At 35.1% G+C, this 22711-nt stretch overlaps 1 protein-coding gene across 4 annotated transcripts in view; it reads left to right on the top strand.

Annotated features, from left to right (window-relative positions):
* Positions 1-22391, top strand: part of NGLY1 (N-glycanase 1) — a 39871-nt gene extending 17480 nt beyond the window's left edge. For 3 of the 4 annotated variants that reach the window (XM_037525255.2, XM_037525264.2, XM_037525273.2), the window contains 8 exons: positions 4087-4309; positions 6422-6543; positions 8084-8229; positions 9608-9718; positions 10845-11009; positions 15630-15815; positions 21496-21673; positions 22022-22391. In XM_037525255.2, coding sequence (XP_037381152.1) covers positions 4087-4309; positions 6422-6543; positions 8084-8229; positions 9608-9718; positions 10845-11009; positions 15630-15815; positions 21496-21673; positions 22022-22197 — 1307 coding nt within the window. In that variant the 3' untranslated portion in view covers positions 22198-22391. The remainder of the gene's footprint in view (positions 1-4086; positions 4310-6421; positions 6544-8083; positions 8230-9607; positions 9719-10844; positions 11010-15629; positions 15816-21495; positions 21674-22021) is intronic. The other variant, XM_037525278.2, reaches the window with a different exon arrangement.
* The last annotated feature ends 320 nt before the right edge of the window (positions 22392-22711 follow it).

The raw sequence follows: 22711 nt of genomic DNA, 5'->3' as shown, positions 1-22711 counted from the left end.
CCTAAACTTGTTATTTTTATTTTTATCACTGAAAAGTTACCAGAAATTTATTGGTGTTTAGGTTTTTGGGTTTTTTTTTAAAGTTTTATTTTTATACAAGAATTGGGGTACAAGCCAGAGATGCGGTGGGGGTGAGAGGACCCACCAGAGACAGAGCAGGGAACAGAACAGGCAGACGGACTGAAGTACACTGCTGAGGGGAGCAGCGGGCGAGACAGGAGAGGTCTGCTGCACCATGTGGGTCACCTCCCTGGCAAGGGATCAAACTCTGCTGCAGTGGCTGCAGATAGCTTTATAGTGCTGAGACTTAACCCTTTGCACCACCAGGGAGGCCCCTATTTAGGTTATTTTTAAAGATGCTAACATTTTATTAACTTGAATCTTGATTATAATTTTGAAATACACTCTCTGTGCTTTAAATGTTATCTTCACAGAACTTAGCATTTAAGTCAAATCTCCTTTTAACACCTGTATCTCTGGAGTTTCCGAGCTCTTATCCTGTACAGACAGGATCCCACTTTCATTTCTTTGAGCCATAATTAAAAATGTTACTTAATCAAAGAACACTGCCTTTCAGGTGGTCCTCATTGTCTGTGTAATAATTGTACTTCTAGCTGGGAAGCTGCTGATAAATACCCAAAGTGCATTTGCATAGAAGTACAGGTAGCTGTCTGCCTTTTCCTTCTCTTTTTTTTTTTTTTTTTAAGATTTATTTATTTATGCATACAAGAATGCGGTTACAGGCCAGAGGTGCGGGGGGGTGAGAGGATTCACCAGAGACAGAGTGGGGAGCAGAACAAGCAGACTGACTGAAATACACTGCTGAGGGGAAGAGCAGGTGAAACAGGAGAGGTCTGCTGTGCCATGTGGGTTGCTCCCTGGCCAGGGATTGAACTTGTGCTGCAGTGGAGGTGATCAGCCTCATAAGTTGTGTCTTAACCCCTTGTGCCACCTGGGAGGCCCCTTCCCATCTTGGCAATGACTATTGTGAACAGTATTGATTCTGAGTAATATTATGAAATTTGTTTCTTCAGTCTTTCCATCATTCATTCAGATCGTTACTGAGCTCCTACTGTATAGCAAGCACAGCTTCTAGGTGTTAGGACTACAACAGTGAACAAAGCAAAATCTCTGCTATCATGGAGTGAGACAGACCAAAAAAAAAACAAAACCCATATTCAAATATAACAGGTAGTGAGTGATAAGTGCTAGAAAACAAGTAAGTCAGGATAATAGCATAGAGTAGTCAGGAAGGATCCATTTGGTATCGGGTTGTGAGAAAGTCTTCTCTGAGAAAGCAGTGCTTTTCCCTTTCAGGTAGAGGCACTAACAACTGCAGAGATTCCCTGAGGTGGAGTGATCTGAAAGAGTTCTGTGGTTCTGTGGCTGTGTCATAAAGAAAAAGACAGAAAACACTTAGAGTGGTAAAAGGGGTTCATTTCCTGTGACTGCTATTATAAAGTATCACAAATGAGGTGACTTAAGACAATAGGAATTTATTCTTTCACAATCCTGGAAGCCAGAAGTCCATAATCAATACCACGGAGCCGAAATCAAGGTGTCAGCAAGGCCACACTTCTTCTGGAAACTCTAGAGGAGAATCTTCTCCTTGCTTCTTCCAGCTTCTGGTCTTTGATTTGTTGCCACATCACTCCAGTCTTCAAGGCCAGAATCTTCAAATCCCTTTATTTCTGCCTTGCTTGCACATCACTTTACCTGTGTGTATGCAGTTTCCTTCTGCTTATCTTTATAAAGATTGCATTTAGGGCCACCCAGATAATCCAGATAATCTCCCCATCTCAAAATACTTGGTTGTATCAGCAAAGATTCCTCCCCTACATATGGTAATGTGGGAACATTCATAAGACTCCAGAGTTTAGGATGTGGGTATATTTTGGGGGGACATTTTTCAGTCTAGTATAAGAGGGCAGCTGAAAGAATACAAGGAGAGACTGAATTGTATTTGTAATGAGATGAAACGCCATCGGAGAGTTTTGAGTGATTTAATTTGCCTTTCATCTTAAAAAAATTCACTCTGGCTGCTGGAGAGTGCTGGCTACTGCTTGATGGAGAGGATGGCACTGCTGTTTTTCTAAAAGTTCATTTTTTAAAAAGATTTATTTTTATTTATTTATGCATAAAAGAACTGGGGTGCAGGCCAAAGGTGTGGGGATGGGGGTGTGAGAGAGGATTCACCAGAGCCCAAGTGGGGAGCAGAACAGGTGGATCTACTGAAATACACTGCTGAGGGAAGCAGCTGGCAAGACAGGAGAGGTCACTGTGCCACATGGGTCAGCTCTCTGCCATCAGGAAGGCCCTTTATTTATATTTTAAATATACTTGAATGAAAAACATATATTTGGAGAGCTACTTGTCACAATATCATTTATTGCACAGTTCATCATGTTAGAACTACTATGAAATGATAATTTTATTAAGTACTATACATCATTTAGTTTGTTTTATTTCATTCAGTGATCTGTCTATTCTTTATCAGTTTTACCATATTTTCATTACTAGAGTTTTGTAATGTTTTGATATGTAGTACACAAATTTATCTCATAGCTCTTATCAAAGTTGTTTTGACTATTTTGTACATTTTCACTTTCACATGCAATTTGCAGTTAGCTTGTCAGATTTTATGAAATATTAATTTATAATTTTAATTGGGATTCATTAAATTCAATACTAATTTGTATAGAATTAGCAACTTCAGAATATTGAGTTTTCTCATTTAGGAACTTTTGGTCTTTTTATATTCTCTGCACTTTTTTTCTTCAAACATGAGAACTAGAGTAGAATATATCTAATGTCTGTGACCAGCATCAAACTTTGATATAAACATTATGCCATGTATTTCCTTTGTATATGTTTTCTTACCACTTTTTAATTATTAAATATTAAAGATAGATCTGAAAGCCCCTATATATGTCTCCCAGATTTTATTCTCTCTCCTTCCCTTCTTTTCATAGATGACCATGGTCCTAACTAGGTCAAGATAATAAAGTGCTTATAATACTGCATGTCATACTTACTTCCTAGGTTTGTTACATATTCAGTGAAGACATGGTTGTGTTTTTATGTTTTGTGGTGAAATTATGTTGTACACTGCATTGTAATTTATTACAATATAGATTACACATTATATAATTTATATATATTTTTTATTGTAGATATGTAGAGTAAAATGTAAAATTTAAATTTTATAAACTATAATATATAATATATATTACATATAAAGTAGTATAAGGTACATATTATAATTTATAATAATGCATTATAATTTATATTATAATTAAAATTTTAGGGCACAGTTGAAGCACTGATGAGAAAAGCTAATAGGGTACTTTTTTTTTTTTTTTTAGATTTATTTATTTATTTACTTATTTATTTATATAAGCACTGGGTATAGTCAGAATCGCGGGAGGGTGAGAGGATTCACCAGAGCCAGAGCAGGGAACAGAACAGGCAGAGTGATGAAATACACTGCTGAGGGGAGCAGCGGGCGTGGCAGGAGAGGTCTGTGCACCATGTGGGACCCTCGCTGGCAGCTGGGTATCGAACCAGTGCTGCAGAGGCTGCGGGCAGCTTTGCAGACCAGCATTCAACCGCCGCGCCTCCAGGGGAGGCCCAATAGGGTGCTTTTTTAAAGTGTGTGAAATTCTGATTTCTGCTTGTGATTTTTGTGATTGCTTCAAATTTATCTGTGTATATACACGTGATAAAAAATTTACTACAGCCATTTTAAACTGTTAATATATTAATTATATTACTTTCTTCCCATGTGCTTCAAACTGATCAAAGTTCCATAAGAGATTGTTATTTTCAGCTCACTTGTTAATGTGTAGTATCAATTAGAGGATACAAAATTATAAACATTCTACTGTTCTAGATGCACAATGTGTTATGCCATTGTATTTCAACCTACTTCACAATATAATGATAATTTTCTCTTAAATCTTATTTGTGAAAATCTTTAGATCATCATGTATTTATGTATTTCAGCTTCATATTTGAGAATAAAATATGTGTGGATATTAGTTTTTGTGTTTGAGGTTGTAACTTGGTTCTATTTTAACTTCTCAGGTACAAATTTAAATGATGAGGATTTTCTTTTGCTGGAGCTTTTACACTGGTTTAAGGAAGAATTTTTTCACTGGGTGAATGATATTTTATGCAGCAAATGTGGTGGCCAAACTAAGTCTAGAGGGGAATCATTATTCCCAAATGATGATGAGCTAAAGTGGGGTGCAAACAGAGTAGAAGATCATTACTGTGATAAATGCCAGTTCAGCAATCGATTCCCAAGGTGGGTATTCACTGAACAATAAAGTCAAACTAATCTCTTAATATAACAGAAGAGAATTTTATTTAATGACCTGTTTCCTCATAATTATTAGAAATATATTTTTCTAGCACATTTAATGTCCTAGCACATTTAGTGCTATACATTTTATATTCTTTTAATATATAAAGTTTAACTTTCTGATACTTTAATAATAACAATAGTAATAAAAATGCTAACAGTAATAGTACTAATTATTATACTAAACACATTGCTTTTCTTAAAGTAATCATCAGGTGGTAATACGGAAGGTAAACTATAGTATTATAACATCATATTATTTCTGTTTAACGGAATGTTTGTTTTAATTAGGTGTCTCTCCTGCCCAACCCAGCCTACTCTCATATTTCTAGATTTTAAACCAATGAAATTTGAACTTTTTTTAAAATTTTTTTTAAGATTAATTTATTTTATTTTTATTTATTTATACAAGCACTGGGTACAGTCAGAAGCGGGAGAGAGTGAGAGAATTCACCAGAGTCAGAGCTGGGAACAGAGCAGGCAGAAGGACCAAAATACACTGCTGAGGGGAGCAGTGGGCGGCAGGAGAGGTCTGCGCGCCATGCGGGACCCTCCTCCAGTGGCTGGGGAGCAGCCGGGGATTGAACCAGCGCCGCAGAGGCTGCAGGCAGCTTCGCAACCCAGTGTTCAACCACTGCGCCACCTGCGAGGCCCTGAAATTTGAACTTTTTTAACTTTTTTCATCCTCTAATTTATGAACCTCTTATCAAATTTTCTTAATTGACAATGCTTGTGAAGTTTGATTGTATCATCAGGCAAGAAAAGATGCCAGCTTTTTGAAATATTTTGGGGTGCTTAGGGACTCAGTTCTGTCCTAACTAGGAACCAGTACTATAATCTACAGACTGTAAGGAAAAACAATCCAATATCCAGTAAGTATCTAAAATTAGTCCAAGGTATTTCTTCATTCAGCATACATTTGGACAGGCATATTGCAAAAATTTCAGATAAAATATGTTAACTAAATCACTCTTCAAATTCTTTCTAGATTGTTGGACGTAAACTGATAATCCAGTGTAGAAATGCACAAGCTAACAAAGATACTATACAGAATGTTTTCCTTTCCAATCATTTGTTTTCCTGTTAACTATGCAGGGTTGGGATGATGACCATTATTAATTAGAGACTAAGTTGGTCATTCATTTTGGCACAAGTTTATAGAAGATGGAGACATAGGATGCTCTAATTCTGCTATTAATACTTAATACTATAAATTAACTTTTTAAAATAACTACTTAAATTACACATATATTTAACTTAGCTTAAATAACAGCATCTGCAAACAAACTTTTCATTGCATAGCTAGTTCATTTATGCAACTGTTTTCTTTCCTCCCAAATTCTGCTGTGATACTTTTTCTGTTTTAGCCACTCAAAATCTTTCTCAATACAGTATGCAAAATTTGATGTTCTCCAGTTTTATGATAATTTTATAATTGGAGTAACATTACAAACCTCTTTCAAAACACAATTTCAAATTAATAGGTAATAAGTAGTTCAGAAGAATAAAGTTTCAAATGATCATTAGAAAAAAATATTTTAAGTAAAATTATGTAAAATTTTATATTCCAGTAAGCTTTAAAATCTTTATTGAATAGTTTATTCAAGTTGTTTACCTTTTAAATGCAATGAAGTACTTACACCACTTGTTAGAGTAATACTAAGCACTTAAAGCAGATTTCCTAAAGAATCTTGGCCTATCCAAATCCTGTCTGTCCTTCAAATCCCAATTCAAATATAACCTCTCGTACAACTGCTGTCCTATAATACTAACTCTGATCTATTGTGTGGTTTGTATCACATTCTATCATGTATTGAATTTATTTGTATTAATCCCTTTTCTCTCAGGACTGTAAACTGCCTAAAAGCTATAACATTTTATTCATTTTTCACCAAAGATTTTGGCAAATAACCTCACGTATTCTAAGCACTTTGTTTCATTATTTCAAGAATATGAAATACACTGTTACTGTTTAGCACAGAAGTAATATGAATTCTTTAAAATTCTTGATTTCCATAACAAATCAAAGCCTTTTTTGGTATTATTTTAAACCAGGTATAATCACCCTGAGAAACTTCTGGAAACAAGGTGTGGACGATGCGGCGAGTGGGCCAATTGTTTTACACTGTGCTGCCGAGCCTTAGGGTTTGAAGCTCGCTATGTTTGGGATTGTACAGGTACAGAACATGGTATAAACAGATACAAAGGCTTTGTAAAGTTAAAGATTTGGGTTTACTCTCTGGACTCTCTAGCCTTTCAATCTGGTCTTCCATTTGCCTCCTTTGAGGTAACAGTAGTACCTCACAGGTTTTTTGTAGGGATCACAAGATTTTTGTAATAAAGCTAAAATTTTCCCTGTTGCACTATAGACATTCTTTTAACAGTTTGTGTTTTTTGGTTTTTTTTTTTTTTAAGATTTATTTATTTATTTATTTATTTATTTATTTATTTATACAAGCACTGGGTACAGTCAGAAGCGCAGGAGGGTGAGAGAATTCACCAGAGCCAGAGCGGGGAGCAGAGCAGGCAGAGGACCGAAGTACACTGCTGAGGGGAGTAGTGGGCGGCAGGAGAGGTCTGAACACCATGTGGGACCCTCCTCCGGTGGCCGGGGAGCAGCTGGGGATCGAACCGGTGCTGCAGAGGCTGCGGGCAGCTTTGCAACCCAGCGCTCAACCGCTGCACCACCAGGGAGGCCCTCTTTTAATAGTTTTACCATGTCATTTTTTAGTAATTTTTTTCTATATGGATAAGAACAGGTGTAGTAATGTGCTATAGAAATTTTTTTTTTTTAATAATAACAGTACAAAACACAATAAAGCAAAAATGGACAAATATAAATCAGAGACATCCCGCAGGGGAGGAGGAGGGAGAGGGATCAGAGAGAGGAAGGGAGGAGCTCAGGGGACTGAGGTGATGGTGCACGGGTGCATTGGTGAAGGAAACTCTTTGGGGACTACACCTGAGGGGGTGGGGGGAAGCAAATATTGTTTAAAAATGAACAGTGATGTGAAAAAAAGTAATTAATATAGACAGTTTGGTTTTTTGCAGCAATTTGTATGAAAGGTTTAATAATCTTAAATTTCAGTATACAAAAATAATAAAAGTCATGTGAAATACATATTGTCCTTATTCAGAAATGATTCATGAGCCATGGCACCATGGATCTGCTTTCTGTCACTATAGATAAATCTGCATTTCCAGAGTTTAATATAAATGGAATCATACATAGTAATTTTGTTTCTGCTGCTTCTTTAGAATAAATTGAAATCCTCACTTAGTGGTTACTTTTCTCTTACAATCAGATATAGAACATCAGTAACCAGGGATCCTCTGTCAGGCCTTCTGTCAATTTGATTGAGAAATTGAAGTTTTGAAAGTGACATTAACTCCTCATTAGCAAACTGAGCCCTATATTTTTTATTTTGTTGTTCAGTGTTTATTGTTTTAGAGTTACAGTTCACATTATTTTTGATTCAACCTAAAACCAACTACATTAAAGGAGATGTTCCAAATTCAAGTACTTCAAAGAGATAGTGAAATTAGTACAAGTGTGTAGCGTCTCATGCCACAAAATTCTTGGTTTTAAAACTTAGAATATTAGAAATTATTATGTAATTCATTTTTTTATGATCCTGTCTGATTCTTGGAAGTCATTCTGGTTTTATAAACTTATATTTCTTTTTTCCCTTGCTTTCTCATTTCTCACATGGGTAGACCATGTCTGGACAGAAGTCTATTCTCCTTCTCAGCAGCGGTGGCTGCACTGTGATGCGTGTGAAGATGTTTGTGACAAACCACTCCTTTATGAAATAGGGTGGGGAAAGAAGCTTTCCTATGTCATAGCATTTTCTAAAGATGAGGTAAGGCATATGAGAAATTTTTTTCCTAAAACCAAAATATAATAGGGCCTCCCAGGTGCCCTCAAAGTTAAGTCTCAGCACTATCACCGCTATGGCCTGAGTTTGATCCCCGTCTAACCCACATATGGTGCAGGCGACTTCTCCTGTCTCACCCACTGCTCCCCTTAGCAGTGTATTTCAGTAGATCCGCCTGTTCTGCTCCTCACTTTGTCTCTGGTGAATCTACTCTCCCTCCTGCACCTCTGGTATATACCCCAGTTCTTATATATAAATAAGAATAAACCTTTCAATAATAATAAAAATATTTTTTCTTAAAAAATTATTGATACAAAATAAACAGCAGATTTTTAAAGTGTATAATAAATCTTGTCATTTGTATATACACCTACAAAATCAACTTCACAATTAAGATAGTGAACAAAATAATTATCCTTGGAAGTTTCCTTATGTCCCTTTGTTCTTCCTTCTTGCCCCTTTCCAGGCAACATGGATCTGCTTTCTGTCACTATAGATAAATCTGCATTGCCAGAGTGTTATATAAATGGAATCATACAACATATACTTTTTTTGGTTGAGAGGTGGATTTGGTTTCTTTTTCTCAGCATAGTTATTTCAAGATGCATTTATGTATTTTCATGTATCAGTAGTTTTTTCTTTTTATTGCTAAGTGGTATTTCATTATAGGAATGTATCATAATTTATTTCTCCATTCAGCTATTGATGGACATTTGGCTACTTTATTTTTCTTACTATTTCACGTAAACTGCTGTAAACATTCAGGCACAAATCTTTATATGACATATGCTTTCTTTTCTCCTTGGTAAATGTCTAGAAGTGAAGTAGTTGAATCAAATGGTGGGGGTATGTTTCACTTCTTGAGAAACAGCTAAACTGTTTTCCAAAATGATTGTGACATTCTTACCAGCAGTATTTGAGAGGACCCAGTTGCTCTGTATCCTTGCTAACATATATGACCTGACATTTTAATTTTAGCCCTTTTAATAGATAGATAGTAGTGTCTTATTTTGAAGAGTTCAAATAGCACAATTTATTGAAAACATCCTTTTCCCATGAATTGACTTTGCACCTTTGTCAGAAATCAGTTCTATAATATAAATTTAATACAGTCAAAATGGAAAATGGATTTTTTAAATTTTATGAAATTTACTTTGTAGATAAGTTTTCAAAAGCTAAATGTTCTGAAAATTTTATCTCTCTTGGAAGTGTACCTGTTAGAAAATGAATAAAAAGTATTTTCAAGTTTTTTACACAAGATTTAAAATTTCCAAGGGTAGCATTTTAAAAGTTGCATACATTCTAGGTAGTTAGCAAATTGGTAGTTGTAATCCTGTTAAATACTTATACTCTGTAATTTGAGGTGGTTGATGTCACTTGGAGATATTCTTGTAAACATGAAGAGGTAATTTCCAGAAGAACTGAAGTTAAAGAAGAGTTACTTCGAGAAACTATTAATGGACTTAATAAACAGGTATGTGATGTGTATTGGTCATTTTTAAGAGCACATTGGAAATTTTTTATATAATCAAGAATAGCCAATTTTTTAAACCATTGACATTAATTGGTTAATGTGCTAATAATGCTAATAAGTGGTTAATGTGTTAATAATGCTAAGGTAGTAGTATTATTTTGGAAACAAAATATTTTAATACGTTAAATGTCTTTTTACTCCTTGAAAATGTTAATGATTCATTTTAAATATCATGGTTTTTTTTCCCATTAAATTATGTCTTGTCTCAGAGTTCAGTGAAACAGAATTTCTACATATGCAATATTTGACATAAAAAGTATGTTGTTTTATTTTTCTCAGAGTATCAAAATTTTTGTGTTTTGAATATTATTTATACACAAGTGCACACATATCCAAGTATGGACGTTTCTGAAACAAGGCACAGGAAACTGTCACAATTTCCGAGAAGAATAAGTTGGAAAGTTCAGTTTTCATTTTTACCCCTTTGTTAATATTGAGCATATTTCCTATTACATATGTGGGCCTCTTTTTCCTAAAAAAAAAAAAAAAGCATTTGCTTTAGAGATGCTAAACTGCAGATCGGGAGGCCCTTACTTTGAAAAAGCTAAACTCTAGTTTATATATTCCCACTAAAAATGTAGCTTTGTTTTTTAGTGCTTTAGCCACAATTTTGTGCTTGGCTCCTTAGCCTCTTCTCCGTATGTCACTTCACTCATTGAGAGAAGGGAACAGAGATGTGGTGTGCTTGGTTTACCTCAATTCATTTCTTCCCATGGGGTCTTAGCTTCTTCAGATCTTGACTACCTTAGTAACTGTTGCATTCAGGTGGGGGGGGGAGGTGTGTGTGTGTGTGTGTGTTTCCCTGTTTTTATAGCTTTGTCAGCAGGACAATTGATCTGACGTAAGCTAGTCTATCATAGTCAGGAACACAAGTTGCTACTTCCATTTGAATTCTAGGATGGTAAAAGTCATGGAGAGTTGATTTTCCAAACAATTGTGTGCATGCAAATAAAGTTGCTTACTTCTTCCAGGATTCCCTTAAAATACAAATGTTTTAATATATTCTTTCTTACAAGATGTATCTCTATATTTCCCTAATCTGACTTTTTAAATATATGAATTACAGAGGCAAGTATCTTTATCAGAAAACAGAAGAAAAGAACTACTTCAGAGGATAATTGTGGAACTTGTTGAATTTATATCTCCCAAAACCCCTAAACCTGGAGAACTTGGTGGAAGAATATCTGGGTCAGTGGCTTGGAGAGTAGCCCGAGGTGAAATGGGTCTAGAGGTATTTAATTCATTATAGCATGATATCATCTTCCTGCTTCCACTACACTCTTTACTTACAAAAAATGCCTTGGCCGTGACCTTTCAATTAATGTTTCTGAGTAATTATTAAAAATGTAAACATTGGAAGAGAACCAAAAATTGACATAGTGTAATTGTGAATTAAATTATTTTAAAATAGAATTTTTTCAATCTTTCATAAATTTTTAGTACAGTGTAAATAAGAAAAATGTAGAGTGTATATAACTTTAACAAATTTTCACAAATTGAGTACTGATATAAATCACTAACCAGAATAAGTAATACACCATCAGAACCCCAGGCAGCAACCATGCATTCCTTTTCAATCATTGCCTTCCACCCCAAGAGTAATCGTTATGGTTCCTAACATCATAGATTAATCAGTATCCGGATTGTTTTTACTGCTTTGGCTACTCAAAATAGTGCTGCTTGTGAACAGTCATATACATGTTGTCAGTGGATATTTATTTATGCATTTCAGTGGGTAGTTAGGCTCATTTTCAGCCTAAGCTAGGTAATAAGGTATGTATATGTTCAGCTTCAATAGATACTGCCAGTTTAAGTGGTTGTGCCAGTTCACACTCTTAGCAGCTGTATGAGATTTTCCTATATCTTTGCCTACAATCATATGTGTTTTTCATTTTAGTAATTCTGTTGTATGAAGTATTAATACATTGTGATTTTAATTTTGCATTTTGGTGATGACTAATGGAGTTAAACTTCTGTTCTTTAAATTTTTTAATTTCTTTTTTTGAAGTATTTGTTCAAGTCTTTCCAAATAATATATTTTTTCATTTTTTTATTTTTATTTATTTTTTTAAAGATTTATTTATTTATGTAAGAACTGGGGTACAGGTCAGAGGTGCGGGAGGGTGAGAGAATTCACCAGAGAGAGCAGGGAGCAGAACAGGCAGATGGACCTAAGACACTGCTGGGGGGAGCAGTGGGCGAGACAGGAGAGGTCTACCACACCATGTGGGTGTCTTCCTGGCCAGCCGGGAATTGAACCCGCGCTGCAGAGGCTGCAGAAGCTTCACAGTGCAGCGCTCAACCCACTTTGCCACCAGGGAGGCCCTCCTTTTTTTATTAATTTAATTTTTTTTCTTACATCACTGTAGTCTCCATAGTTCTCCCACTACCATATCACCCATGAACCATCACTGTATCAATAGTATTTTCAAAGAGCCAATTTTTACCTCTTTTTTACCATGTGAAAACTTTAAGAATTATAGTGAGAAGAATACAGCTGATGAAAGTGTTTGGGTTTTGTTATATATTTATGCAACAGAAATTATTATTGGTGTGATTGTTATTATTGTACTGTTAATATTATATTACTAATTATTTTAAGATACTATCACTTGATTAATTGCCCAAAATTAAATAATGAACAATGGAAATATAATGTCTACTTAGGCACTGTGCTCCAATGGACATTAAGAAAGTACAGTAGATTGTCCCTTGCCCTTAAGGAGCTTAAAAGTGACCCTCTAGTAAGTATTTAATATAAATGTCCTAAGAAGATATGTAATGAAAAATGTTTGAAAGGAGAATAGTCCCTCCCAGGACTGATGTCAAATAATTGCAAGCAAGATAAAGTTTTATATCTGCTTTTTCTATTTTCTAAATTTACCATTGCTGCATATTAATTTCTTTAATAAAAGCATATGTCAAAAAGGGGTGAATTATTCCTAGTAAACTTGTTTCCTTTTTAATTATCTTATCCTCTTTAGCAGGCAGTTAGAAGTATTGGTTTAACCACATAGAATTACAAGATCTAAATTCAACAAATAATCCAAATCACTGCTGATGCAGAGCAACTTACAAGTGTAAATCTAAATGTAGACATTTAAAAGAGCTAATTTAATTCACAGCTGTGCCCAATTTAAAACATCATTATTATTTAGTTGTTCAATTTTTTTTTCCCCTTCTTATAGATGGGCATGCTTCCTCTTGAATGGAATATAAGTTGATTATATTTTTAAAATAGCAATTAGGTCATATGTCCAGATTGTTTTCCCTTTTGAAATTTTTAATTTCTGAATTACTGGAAGCCATGTTAGGGCAATGAATTTAAAAATCATTTTAACCATTTTAAAATCATATGTTTTTAAAAATAGATTAAAGAGGGCCTCCCCGGTGGTGCAGAAGTTGAGCGCTGGGCTGCGAAGCTGCTCGCAGCCTCTGCAGCGCCGGTTCGATCCCCGGCCGCAGATGAGGGTCCCACATGGCCTGTAGACCTCTCCTGCTGCGCCCGCTGCTCCCCTCAGCAGTGTACTTTGTCAGTCTGCCTGTTCTGCTCTCCGCTCTGGCTCTGGTGAATTCTCTCACCCTCCTGCGCTTCTGACTATACCTAGTGCTTGTATAAATAAATAAATAAATCTTTTAAAAAAATAGATTAAAGAGTATCAGCCCTAAAACATTAAGTAACTATACCTTGAAATCAATTGGGAAAAGAAGGAAATATTGGTCATAGAGTTCCAGAAAGAAAAATTTATCTTAATCTTAGATTTAAAAGATTTCATGATGCTGTAAGTCAATGTTAATTTTTTTTAGGGTTTTTTTTTTTAAGATTTATTTATTTATGATTTCAAGAACTGGGGTACAGGCCAGAGGTGTGGGAGGTGAGAGGATCCACCAGAGACAGAGTGGGGAATAGAACAGGCAGATCAACTGAAGTACACTGCTGAGGGGAGCAGGGGAGAATCAGGAGAGGTCTGCTTTGCCATGTGGGTAGCTCCTTGGCCAGGGATTGAACTCGTGCTGCAAAGGCTGTGGACAGCTTCACAGCGCTGTGCTCAACACCTTGTGCCACCAGGGAAGCCCTCAATGTTAATTATCTAAAAATTTTATGAAATATTGATGCTGTTATTCCACATTGGCTTTGCTTGGTTGAATGCATGATATGTTCAGTAATGTACTTATTTTTCTTTTCTCTTGGTAATTGCTTATCCTGTAAAAAATAGTGGATAATGCTGCTTCTAAATTTTATTTCCATTTTGTTTATGTCATTACTCTGAAACATCTTTGGCAGAGAAGAGAAGAATTGGAAAGTGTTGTTACATGTTGTTTTGAAGTGTGGTATACTAATTCATAATTACATAATCAATTTCTAGAAATATTAAACTGCTTTTTTTAAAACCTTATATTTTGGTTAGTAATGGTTGTAGGTTTTACTAGGGAATTATCTTTTTGTTTTACATGTAATGTTATTATTTTAAAATTCTGACAGTGTCTCTATCTCTAAGATGTTTTGTTTTCTGCTTATTGATTTTTGTACATTTAGTTTTTATAATCTTTAATAGCTGGTGCTCAATTTAGCTTAACAAAATATGCATTGCACACTATCGTGACTGATTAGTAAGTTCTGTAGCAGAATGTTGACACAGACTAGAGCAGTGTTCTCAACAGTGGATTATTTTTGCCTTAGGGGAACATCTGGCAAGACTAAAGACATTTTGGTTGTCATACTAGGAGGGAGGATCCCCCTGGCATTAGTGGGTAGAGCTCTGGGATGCCACTGAACAACCTACAGTTCACAGGACAGCCCTCTACTTTAGAGAATTATCTGACTCAAAATGCTACTATTCTGTAACCTAAGGGAGAGGAGCCACTGTGCTATGGCCCATAAAGACACAGGATTGAAATATCTTTCTCAAGCTTTAGATTCACTCAGTGATTTCAGGGGACTGTTTTACATTAAAACAAATGTATTTAATTTGGATGGGATTGTAAAATTTATCTGGAATTTTAAGGTAAAACGTGAACTTTTGTGATGATTTCACATGTCGAAGATTATCTTAGCATATATATCACAGGAACTCTCTTAAACTTAGAGGGTCTGGAAAGGACATTCTGATAAAATGACTTTTGGTAGCGTCCTGAAGGATTAGACAGAATTAAGCATGTGGAGAATAGAAAGAAAAGCATTCCAGACAAAGGGAATAGCTGTGCCAAGGTCCTGAGGCAGAAATGAGCTGGGCCTTTTTGAAGAAAGGAAAAGTAAATAGTGAAAAGAGAGAGAAAGGGGAGGAATAGTTTGAGATCTGGTTGGAGAAGTAAGCAAGGGAAAGCTCATAATTGGTACTATTAGCCTTGATTATGTAATCAATTTAGGTTTAGAGTTTAAGTACTGAAGGAAATCGATGAAATGAGGTAAGCAAGAAGGTGGTTTATCCCAATTTACATTAAAAAAATCACTTTAATTATGTGGAACATGGATAGGAGAGGTGTTAAGAGTTGAAAGTGGGGAGTCACCTTTAGGAGAGGATTGTAATAATACAATTAGGAAGTGGTGGTAGAATTAAGAAAAATAAATGAATTCAGGTTCAACAAAAAAATCAGAGATATAATTCTTTTTTATATTCTGTCTGATGTTTGGCACTATTCAAGCAGTGTGCTGATGCTATTTAACATATATCTTATTTTCCATTGACACCAGTTTTTCCTTTTCAAGTTGAAGAGATCACCAGTAGACATAGTAGTTCCTCTCTCCCTCTCTCCCCCCCCCATATATATACACACACACACACACATGCGCACACGCACACACACATGTATTCCATTATGCTAAAAAACTAATTCTGCTTTCTTTTTTAAGAGAAAAGAATCCCTCTTCATCCCTTCTGAAAATGAGAAGATTTCTAAAAAGCTTCACCTTTGTTACAACATTGTGAAAGATCATTATGTCCGAGTTTCAAATAATAGTGAAACCATTTCTGGATGGGAGAATGGTGTATGGAAAATGGAATCCATATTCAGAAAAGTTGAAACAGACTGGAAAATGGTAATTTAATGCATGAAACTTTAGTCATTTTTGAAACAAATATAGATCTGCTTCATTTATCAGTTATATATAATATAAAAACTGGTGTTACTTTTAGTAATCTTTAAACAAGAAATAATCCTGACCTAAGCGTCTAATCAGAAGTTCATATAAAATTTGTTCATTTGTATTAAGGAAATGTCCATCCATTTTCATCAGAAAAACTATATTTATTCTTTCCTGAGGAGAAATAATCAAGACTATGACTAACCCATGTTACTAGTTTTTGCATGAATGTATGAAGAATACTGTTATTCTTTCACAAATATGTTTTGACTGATTACTAGTGGGTCTAATAGTTTAGTTCAAAGTCCTAAAAGCTAATCATCCAACATGCTTTCATTTCATAAGAACATAGATGATTGAACAGCACTCTTGGTGATTTCTTCTCTCTGTAGCCTTAAAAATAAGGAAAGAAACAGATGCAAGGACTATAGTTGTTCATTTATACCAACTTGTACATTATAGTTACAAGTTATCTGTAATAAGAGGCTTTACTTTTAAATTGCCTTTAGATACACACCAAAAGTAAACTCACAGGTACTCATATGACCTCAATAGATCTAACCATTATTATTGATAAAATTTCATATGAGTAGGAAGCTTTTTTTTGTTTGTTATTTTGTTTAGAGAAAGAAAAAATTTATTGAGGAGAAAAGGAACAGAAATATAGTGGGACTTCCAGGCCGATGGAACCAGGCCAGGGAGGGGCGAGGAAGCCCTGGGAGCTTTTAAAGTCAACTTGCCAAGATGTTTGAGTGAGAAGGGAAGTTGTTCATTTTTAAGATAAATTAGATTTGAAAAGTGAGCCACAAATTAACAGCTGCTTGTGTTTATGAGCATCAACTGTACACTATCAGTTTAGTAGGCATTAGAGTACAGAAGACATACAGAAATAAGCTCACTGCTTTTTTCTTTCTAATCATGTTTGTGTTCTAAAACTTACTTTGTGATCTTTTTTGCAGTATACCAAGAGTGCTTTAGAATTATTAAAATTGAAGATTTAGAAAGTTTATTCTTTAATTAACAGAGGAAATTAAAGAACAAAATAAGATAAAAATATAAATGTCAGGATGTGTATCTCTGTGATTACATAGTTGATGAGAGAGAATGAACAGCTTCTGAAAGACTATCTTTAGCCTAAATATTCCTCTGAATGGAAAGTGGGATAGAAGGCACGTCATTCATCTGAGGACTAGTCTGTATGTGCTTGAACTGAAGGAAAAGCGAGCCTTTCTTCATAACCAGCAGCATTAATGAAGAAAGTAATGATGTGCTGCAAAGCAGGTCTGCTCATGTTTTTCCTTTGTCTTATTCACACATCTGTTGACCAACAGACACTTACTGAATGCTTATTGTGCCAGGCATTGTTCTCAGCAACATGTATAAAAAGATGAAGATACAGTTTCTAGCCTCACAATCTTAACAGCATAAATAGTCATCTTAGCCACGTTGTGGTGTGCTATAATAAGGACATCAACATATTACTATGGAAACACCAAGGAGGGAGTAATTAGCTCTGACTGTGGGAGGTGGGCAAAGCTCCACCGAGCAGACGACATTTGAGCTGGACGCTGAAGGATGAGTAGGTGTTCATAAGGCAAGGGGACAGCAAGGAAATAGCATGTAGTACATGGCGTATTTTGAGATCTCTACATAGAATGTTGTGGCCCGAGATGATATATTGTATGGGAAAGATTTAAATATTGTAAATGCAAAGGCCATTAGATATAAAACAAGCCCCTACTTAAGTAAAATTTCTACCTTGATATACTTTCATAGAAGGCATCAATTTTTAAAAGTTTAATAAATGTGATCTAGTTAAAATATCTATACCAAGTGAAAAAAGATGCTGGATTCTCAAACTATACCATTGTATTATGCATAACTAATATATTGCCATTAAAAGTGAATTTTCCACCTGAATCAGTATTTTAATTCTTTAGTAGCCTGTCTTCAATTAGGGATTCATGACTCCACTAAGTCATAGAAGCCTATTTCCCACCACACCTTCCTCAGTAATTGCCTGTCTGGAATCAGGAATGTACAAAACTAAATTAGAATACTTCTTAGAAGACATCATTTGATAAAAGTGATATTAATAACTTCCTAAACTAACCTCCCTGCATCTACCCCAGTCCTTTTATAGCCTTCATGGTATACTTACTTTTGTACTCACAGTGTGTGTGTGTATATATAGTATACTCACTATATATGTGTGTTTGTGCCTGATATATAATAAACTTTTTTTTTAAAGATTTATTTTTTATTTATACAAGAGCTGGGGTACAGGCCAGAGGTGCGGGAGGGTGAGAAGATTCACCAGAGACAGAGTGGGGAGCAGAACAGGCAGATGGACCAAAAACACTGCTGAGGGGAGCAGCAGGCACGACAGGAGAGGTCTACCGCACCATGTGGGAATCTCCCTGGCTGGCCGGGAATCGAACCCATGCTGCAGAAGCTTGGACAGCTTCACAGCGCTGTGCTCAACCCGCTGCGCCACCGGGGAGGTCCTGATATATAATAAACGTTTAATCAAGATTAGTGAGTGTAAGAAAAAATGATTGAGTGTATGTGGCATAAATTATGTACTACCCCAGAGCTATGTAGAGCCCCTTAGATACTCTTGTTTTCATTCAGATTTTGTCCTTTGACTATCCCTATATGTTCTTAGCTGCTTTTCATTTTTGAGCAGTTTTATCATTCTCTTTGTCACTAGAATTATTTTGGTAATTTTTCACACATGATATGTCAAGAATTGGTTCATTTACTCATTCAACAAACATGCACCTTGTCAGACATTGTGTTGGCAGATAGGCAATTCCAGATAGGCGATTACTGAGGAAGGTGTGGTGGGAAATAGGCTTCTATGATTTAGTGGAGTCATGAATCCGTAATTGAAGACAGGCTACTAGAGAATTAAAATACTGATTCAGGTGGAAAATTCAGTTTTAATGGTGAAATTAAGAGGAAAATCTCAAGGTGAGCATAGAGAAAGTACTAGTATTAGAGAAAGACACATGGACCAACTGAGGTAAATGAGTCTGTACATCATACAAGGGGAAAGAAGAGAGAATGAAAACACTGTCCCTTCTTAAGAGTCAGAGAGGGCCGGGTGGAAGAAGGGATCTCTGAACAGGATTTTAGAGGAGGCAATGGGAGTTTCTTAGAGGGAACAGAATATGAAAGGGGCGGGGTATCTGAGACATGAGAAATAGTACATACAAAAGCAGAGATGTGAGAAACAGCTGTTATGTTCAGGAAAGAGTAATGTAGTAGGGAATATGGAGGAGAATAGTGGGAAGTAAAACTAAAGAGAAAAAGTTGTTAGGTCCCAGGGACTTTGATTATCTTGCAATTATATAATAGGCAACATGAAAGCATTCAAGCAAGGAAAAGGACCTGGTCCTTTCCAAAGGGCCTAATGCAGAGATAATTCCAGAGGCTACAAATGGAATAAATCATAAACATAGTACAAAAAAATTTAAGTATAGTGGGAACTGACATTGATTCATGTTTGATTTTGATGATAAAAAGAATAACAAAAAATGAGATTCATGAGCAATACCAATTTACCAGTATTGAATTAAAATCTCTTGAAATGCAACTGCCCTGCTGGATATCTGTAGGAATGACTGACTGCAGAGTAGCTGCTGTATGGTGAACTTAATTAGACTTAATCTTAGCAGCCTATACAGGAAAATAATTTTAAGAACATGTTAAACAACAACTTCAAACAGTGCAGAATAAACCAAACCTTCAGGAAACCATAGCAGCAAATACACTAACCTAGCCTGTAGTAGTAATCAGAAGATCTTTAAGTGAAGATCTTCTGGAGTATATGAAATAAAAAAGCCACAACACAAAAGACAATTTTCATTTGTATAACTCACTGTGAGGTGTATGACTTAGACCTTAAAACACAGGCACACTGGTCTTGTTCTCACCCACAGGTTGTGTTCACCTCTAAGTTCTTAAAGAAACCAAAAATGGACAAAGGTGGGTCACTGGTGGTGGGGGATTGGTTAAAATGCTACACAGAGAATATATTGAGTAAAAAAGATCACATGAATTTTTAAGGTAGTCTGTTTTATCTCCATATACTGTTTCTTTAGCGTAAGAGGACTTTTATTTGCTTATAATAACTTTGGATGATGTAGCATTTGAGAATTCAGTGAATTTCATTTATCCTTTAACTTTTTTGAGTTTTCAAAGTTGATGCCTTTACAACTAAAAAATAGAAGTCTTTTTCAGACATGTTCAACAACTGTTATAAGCCTTCTGTGACCCAGATCCACATAGGATAATTAAGACAGTTCTGGGAAGAGCTAGAAATTGATGTTAACCTGATGTAAGCCTATCATATTTTACCACCCTTGAAGAGGGATTGTTTTATAATTTCTAACTCACTGATTCTAAAACCTTTAAATTTACTGGCATGTTTAACCTAGTAGGAAAAAAGTAGCTTTAAGTTGCCAAAAAGAGTATCAATAGAATGCTAACAGTCATTTTACTTAATGACTAAATATTAGAATAGAACATGGTATAGAACATTTCTGATTCAGATGTATTTTTTATGGGTGCTTTCAACTATTTTCCAAAGTAGATGTTTCTAAAAGAATATGTGTGTATGTACATTTTTAATATTTAATAAATACCATTCAATAAACCCCCCCCCCCCGTGTATCCAGAACCTATACCACTAGCGAGTTAGAGATTCGGTAAGCTACATCATACAAGCACACCTGAAATAAAAGTTGTATTTGGAATAGGGACATGTCACCAGTTCAATGTGGCATGAAATTCTGGAGGACCATGAAAGCAAAAGAATTTGGATTTAAAGCAAGAACAAGACATTTGTTGTACATTCTAGCCTAAGCAAATTATATGAAGGAAGTAGGATTTTAAAAACATCAATTAGGCAACTATAGAAAGTTAAGTGTAAAATCATGACTACAGTGGTAAGTGTGGTATAAAAGATTTTTTTCCAGATGTGCCAAAGAAATGCCTGGACTATTATGGGAGTTTGGATACCAGTGATAACTGATTAAAAAGGTGGATCATTAAGGTTTTGAGACTGAGTGAATAGAATTACCTATGGATGTCAATATCTTCAAGGAGAAAGTGTAAGAGGGGATGATTTAGAAAAAGCCAGTAAACTTGAATACCTTAAATACATTTAAAGTGGTCCGGGATATTGATGAAAGAATGGGGAAGCATGCTGCTTAGTGAAGCAAGCATGAATATTACCTTTTAAACCATTACTTAGCAATGACTAAAACATTTCCTTGATTTAAATGATGTGACCCATCTCACTCTGGGAAAGCTTATCTGAAAATTCAGACTGAGAGTACACTAAATTAAGAAATAATTGCATTTTAAAGGTTTCTACATTTTCAAGAGAAATAGTGTACCAAAATTTGGCTACTATGCAGTCCTTTAGGACTGTACTTACTAAAGCACTTATATTCAGATAATTTTGATCCACAATAGAATTGCTAATGAAAAAATATCAGAAAAATTCATCAATGGTGAAAAATTAGGTTTTTTATAATCTTTTATACATAACACTCTTTGACAGTAGACTTTGTGTTTCTTATTCTCGTATTTTTGACAATTCCTTTTCCCTTCTGATTTGCAGGTGTATTTAGCCCGAAAGGAAGGATCATCTTATGCTTGTATTTCCTGGAAGGTTGAGTGTGGGTCAGTTGGCCTGAAAGTGGATAGCATCTCCATTCGAACAAGTAGCCAAACCTTTCAGACTGGAACAATACAGTGGAAATTGCGATCTGAAACAGCCCAGGTGGAAGTGACAGGCGGTAAGCATTTGACTGGAGAATTAATCATGGAAAGTATTGTACTTAGTAGAGATGTAGTTTTGAGTTTTTCATACTCAAGACTTACTTATACTGTTGCAATAAAAACAATTAAAACCTGTATAACCTCATTGTAGTAGAAGGACATAGGATTTTTATAGTGAAACACAAATGGAAAGGGAAAGATCTTTTGTTTGTTTCAAAGGACATATTTCCTCCATAAAAAATAATTTGTATTTTTAAGGGTTGATTTTCACCTATAAATCAAACATAAAATTCACTCCAAAACGATCACTTTACATTCTGTAAATTACCAAAAACAAAGTGTTAATTTTTTCTTTTCTCCAACAGATAAAACTCTTCACTCCTATCATGATTTTTCTGGTGCCACTGAAGTTATTTTGGAAGCAGAGTTAAGCAGAGGAGATGGTGTTGTTGCTTGGCAACACACCCAGCTGTTTAGACAAAGCTTAAATGACCATGAAGAAAATTGTTTGGAGATAATTATAAAATTCAGTGATCTTTGAGAACCTGAACATTATAGAAAATCTGGCAATAATCAAAGCCTTACCATATCCTATAGTAGTCTATAGGTTCAGTGCATGCTTAGTTGGCCATTTACTACCCTCTGCTAGCATATTTCCTTTGCTAGCTATCATGTAACCCTCATGAAAATCTATCTTTGTACAATGGACCATAATGAAACCTTGAATTAAAAGCTCCCTTCCATATGTGATTATAATTTGAAGTAAAGTTTTATTGCCCCAATAAGAGATTTTAATCTGAAGACTGATATGTAGTTTTAAAAGTAAAATGATAGTATTCATGATTAAATGCTGTTAATGATTATGATAAAATCTTAATTAGTAATTTGACATTTTCTGATCAGCCATTTATTTCTCCATAAGTAATTGAATTAGAGTTCCTGAGATCTTAATTTTTAATAAATGTGAAAGTGTAGCATCTCATAAGTTATATAATGCATGAAAATTTTTATGATGTATATAAGTAGTCATTTAAAAAATAAAAAATTATTTTGCT

This window comes from Talpa occidentalis, unplaced genomic scaffold (genome assembly GCF_014898055.3).
Source record: "Talpa occidentalis isolate TD23 unplaced genomic scaffold, MPIMG_talOcc4v2.1 talOcc4.10, whole genome shotgun sequence".
NCBI lineage: Eukaryota > Metazoa > Chordata > Mammalia > Eulipotyphla > Talpidae > Talpa > Talpa occidentalis.
The sequence above is the reverse complement of the archived record's forward strand: the minus strand, read 5'-3'. Positions and strand labels throughout refer to the sequence as shown.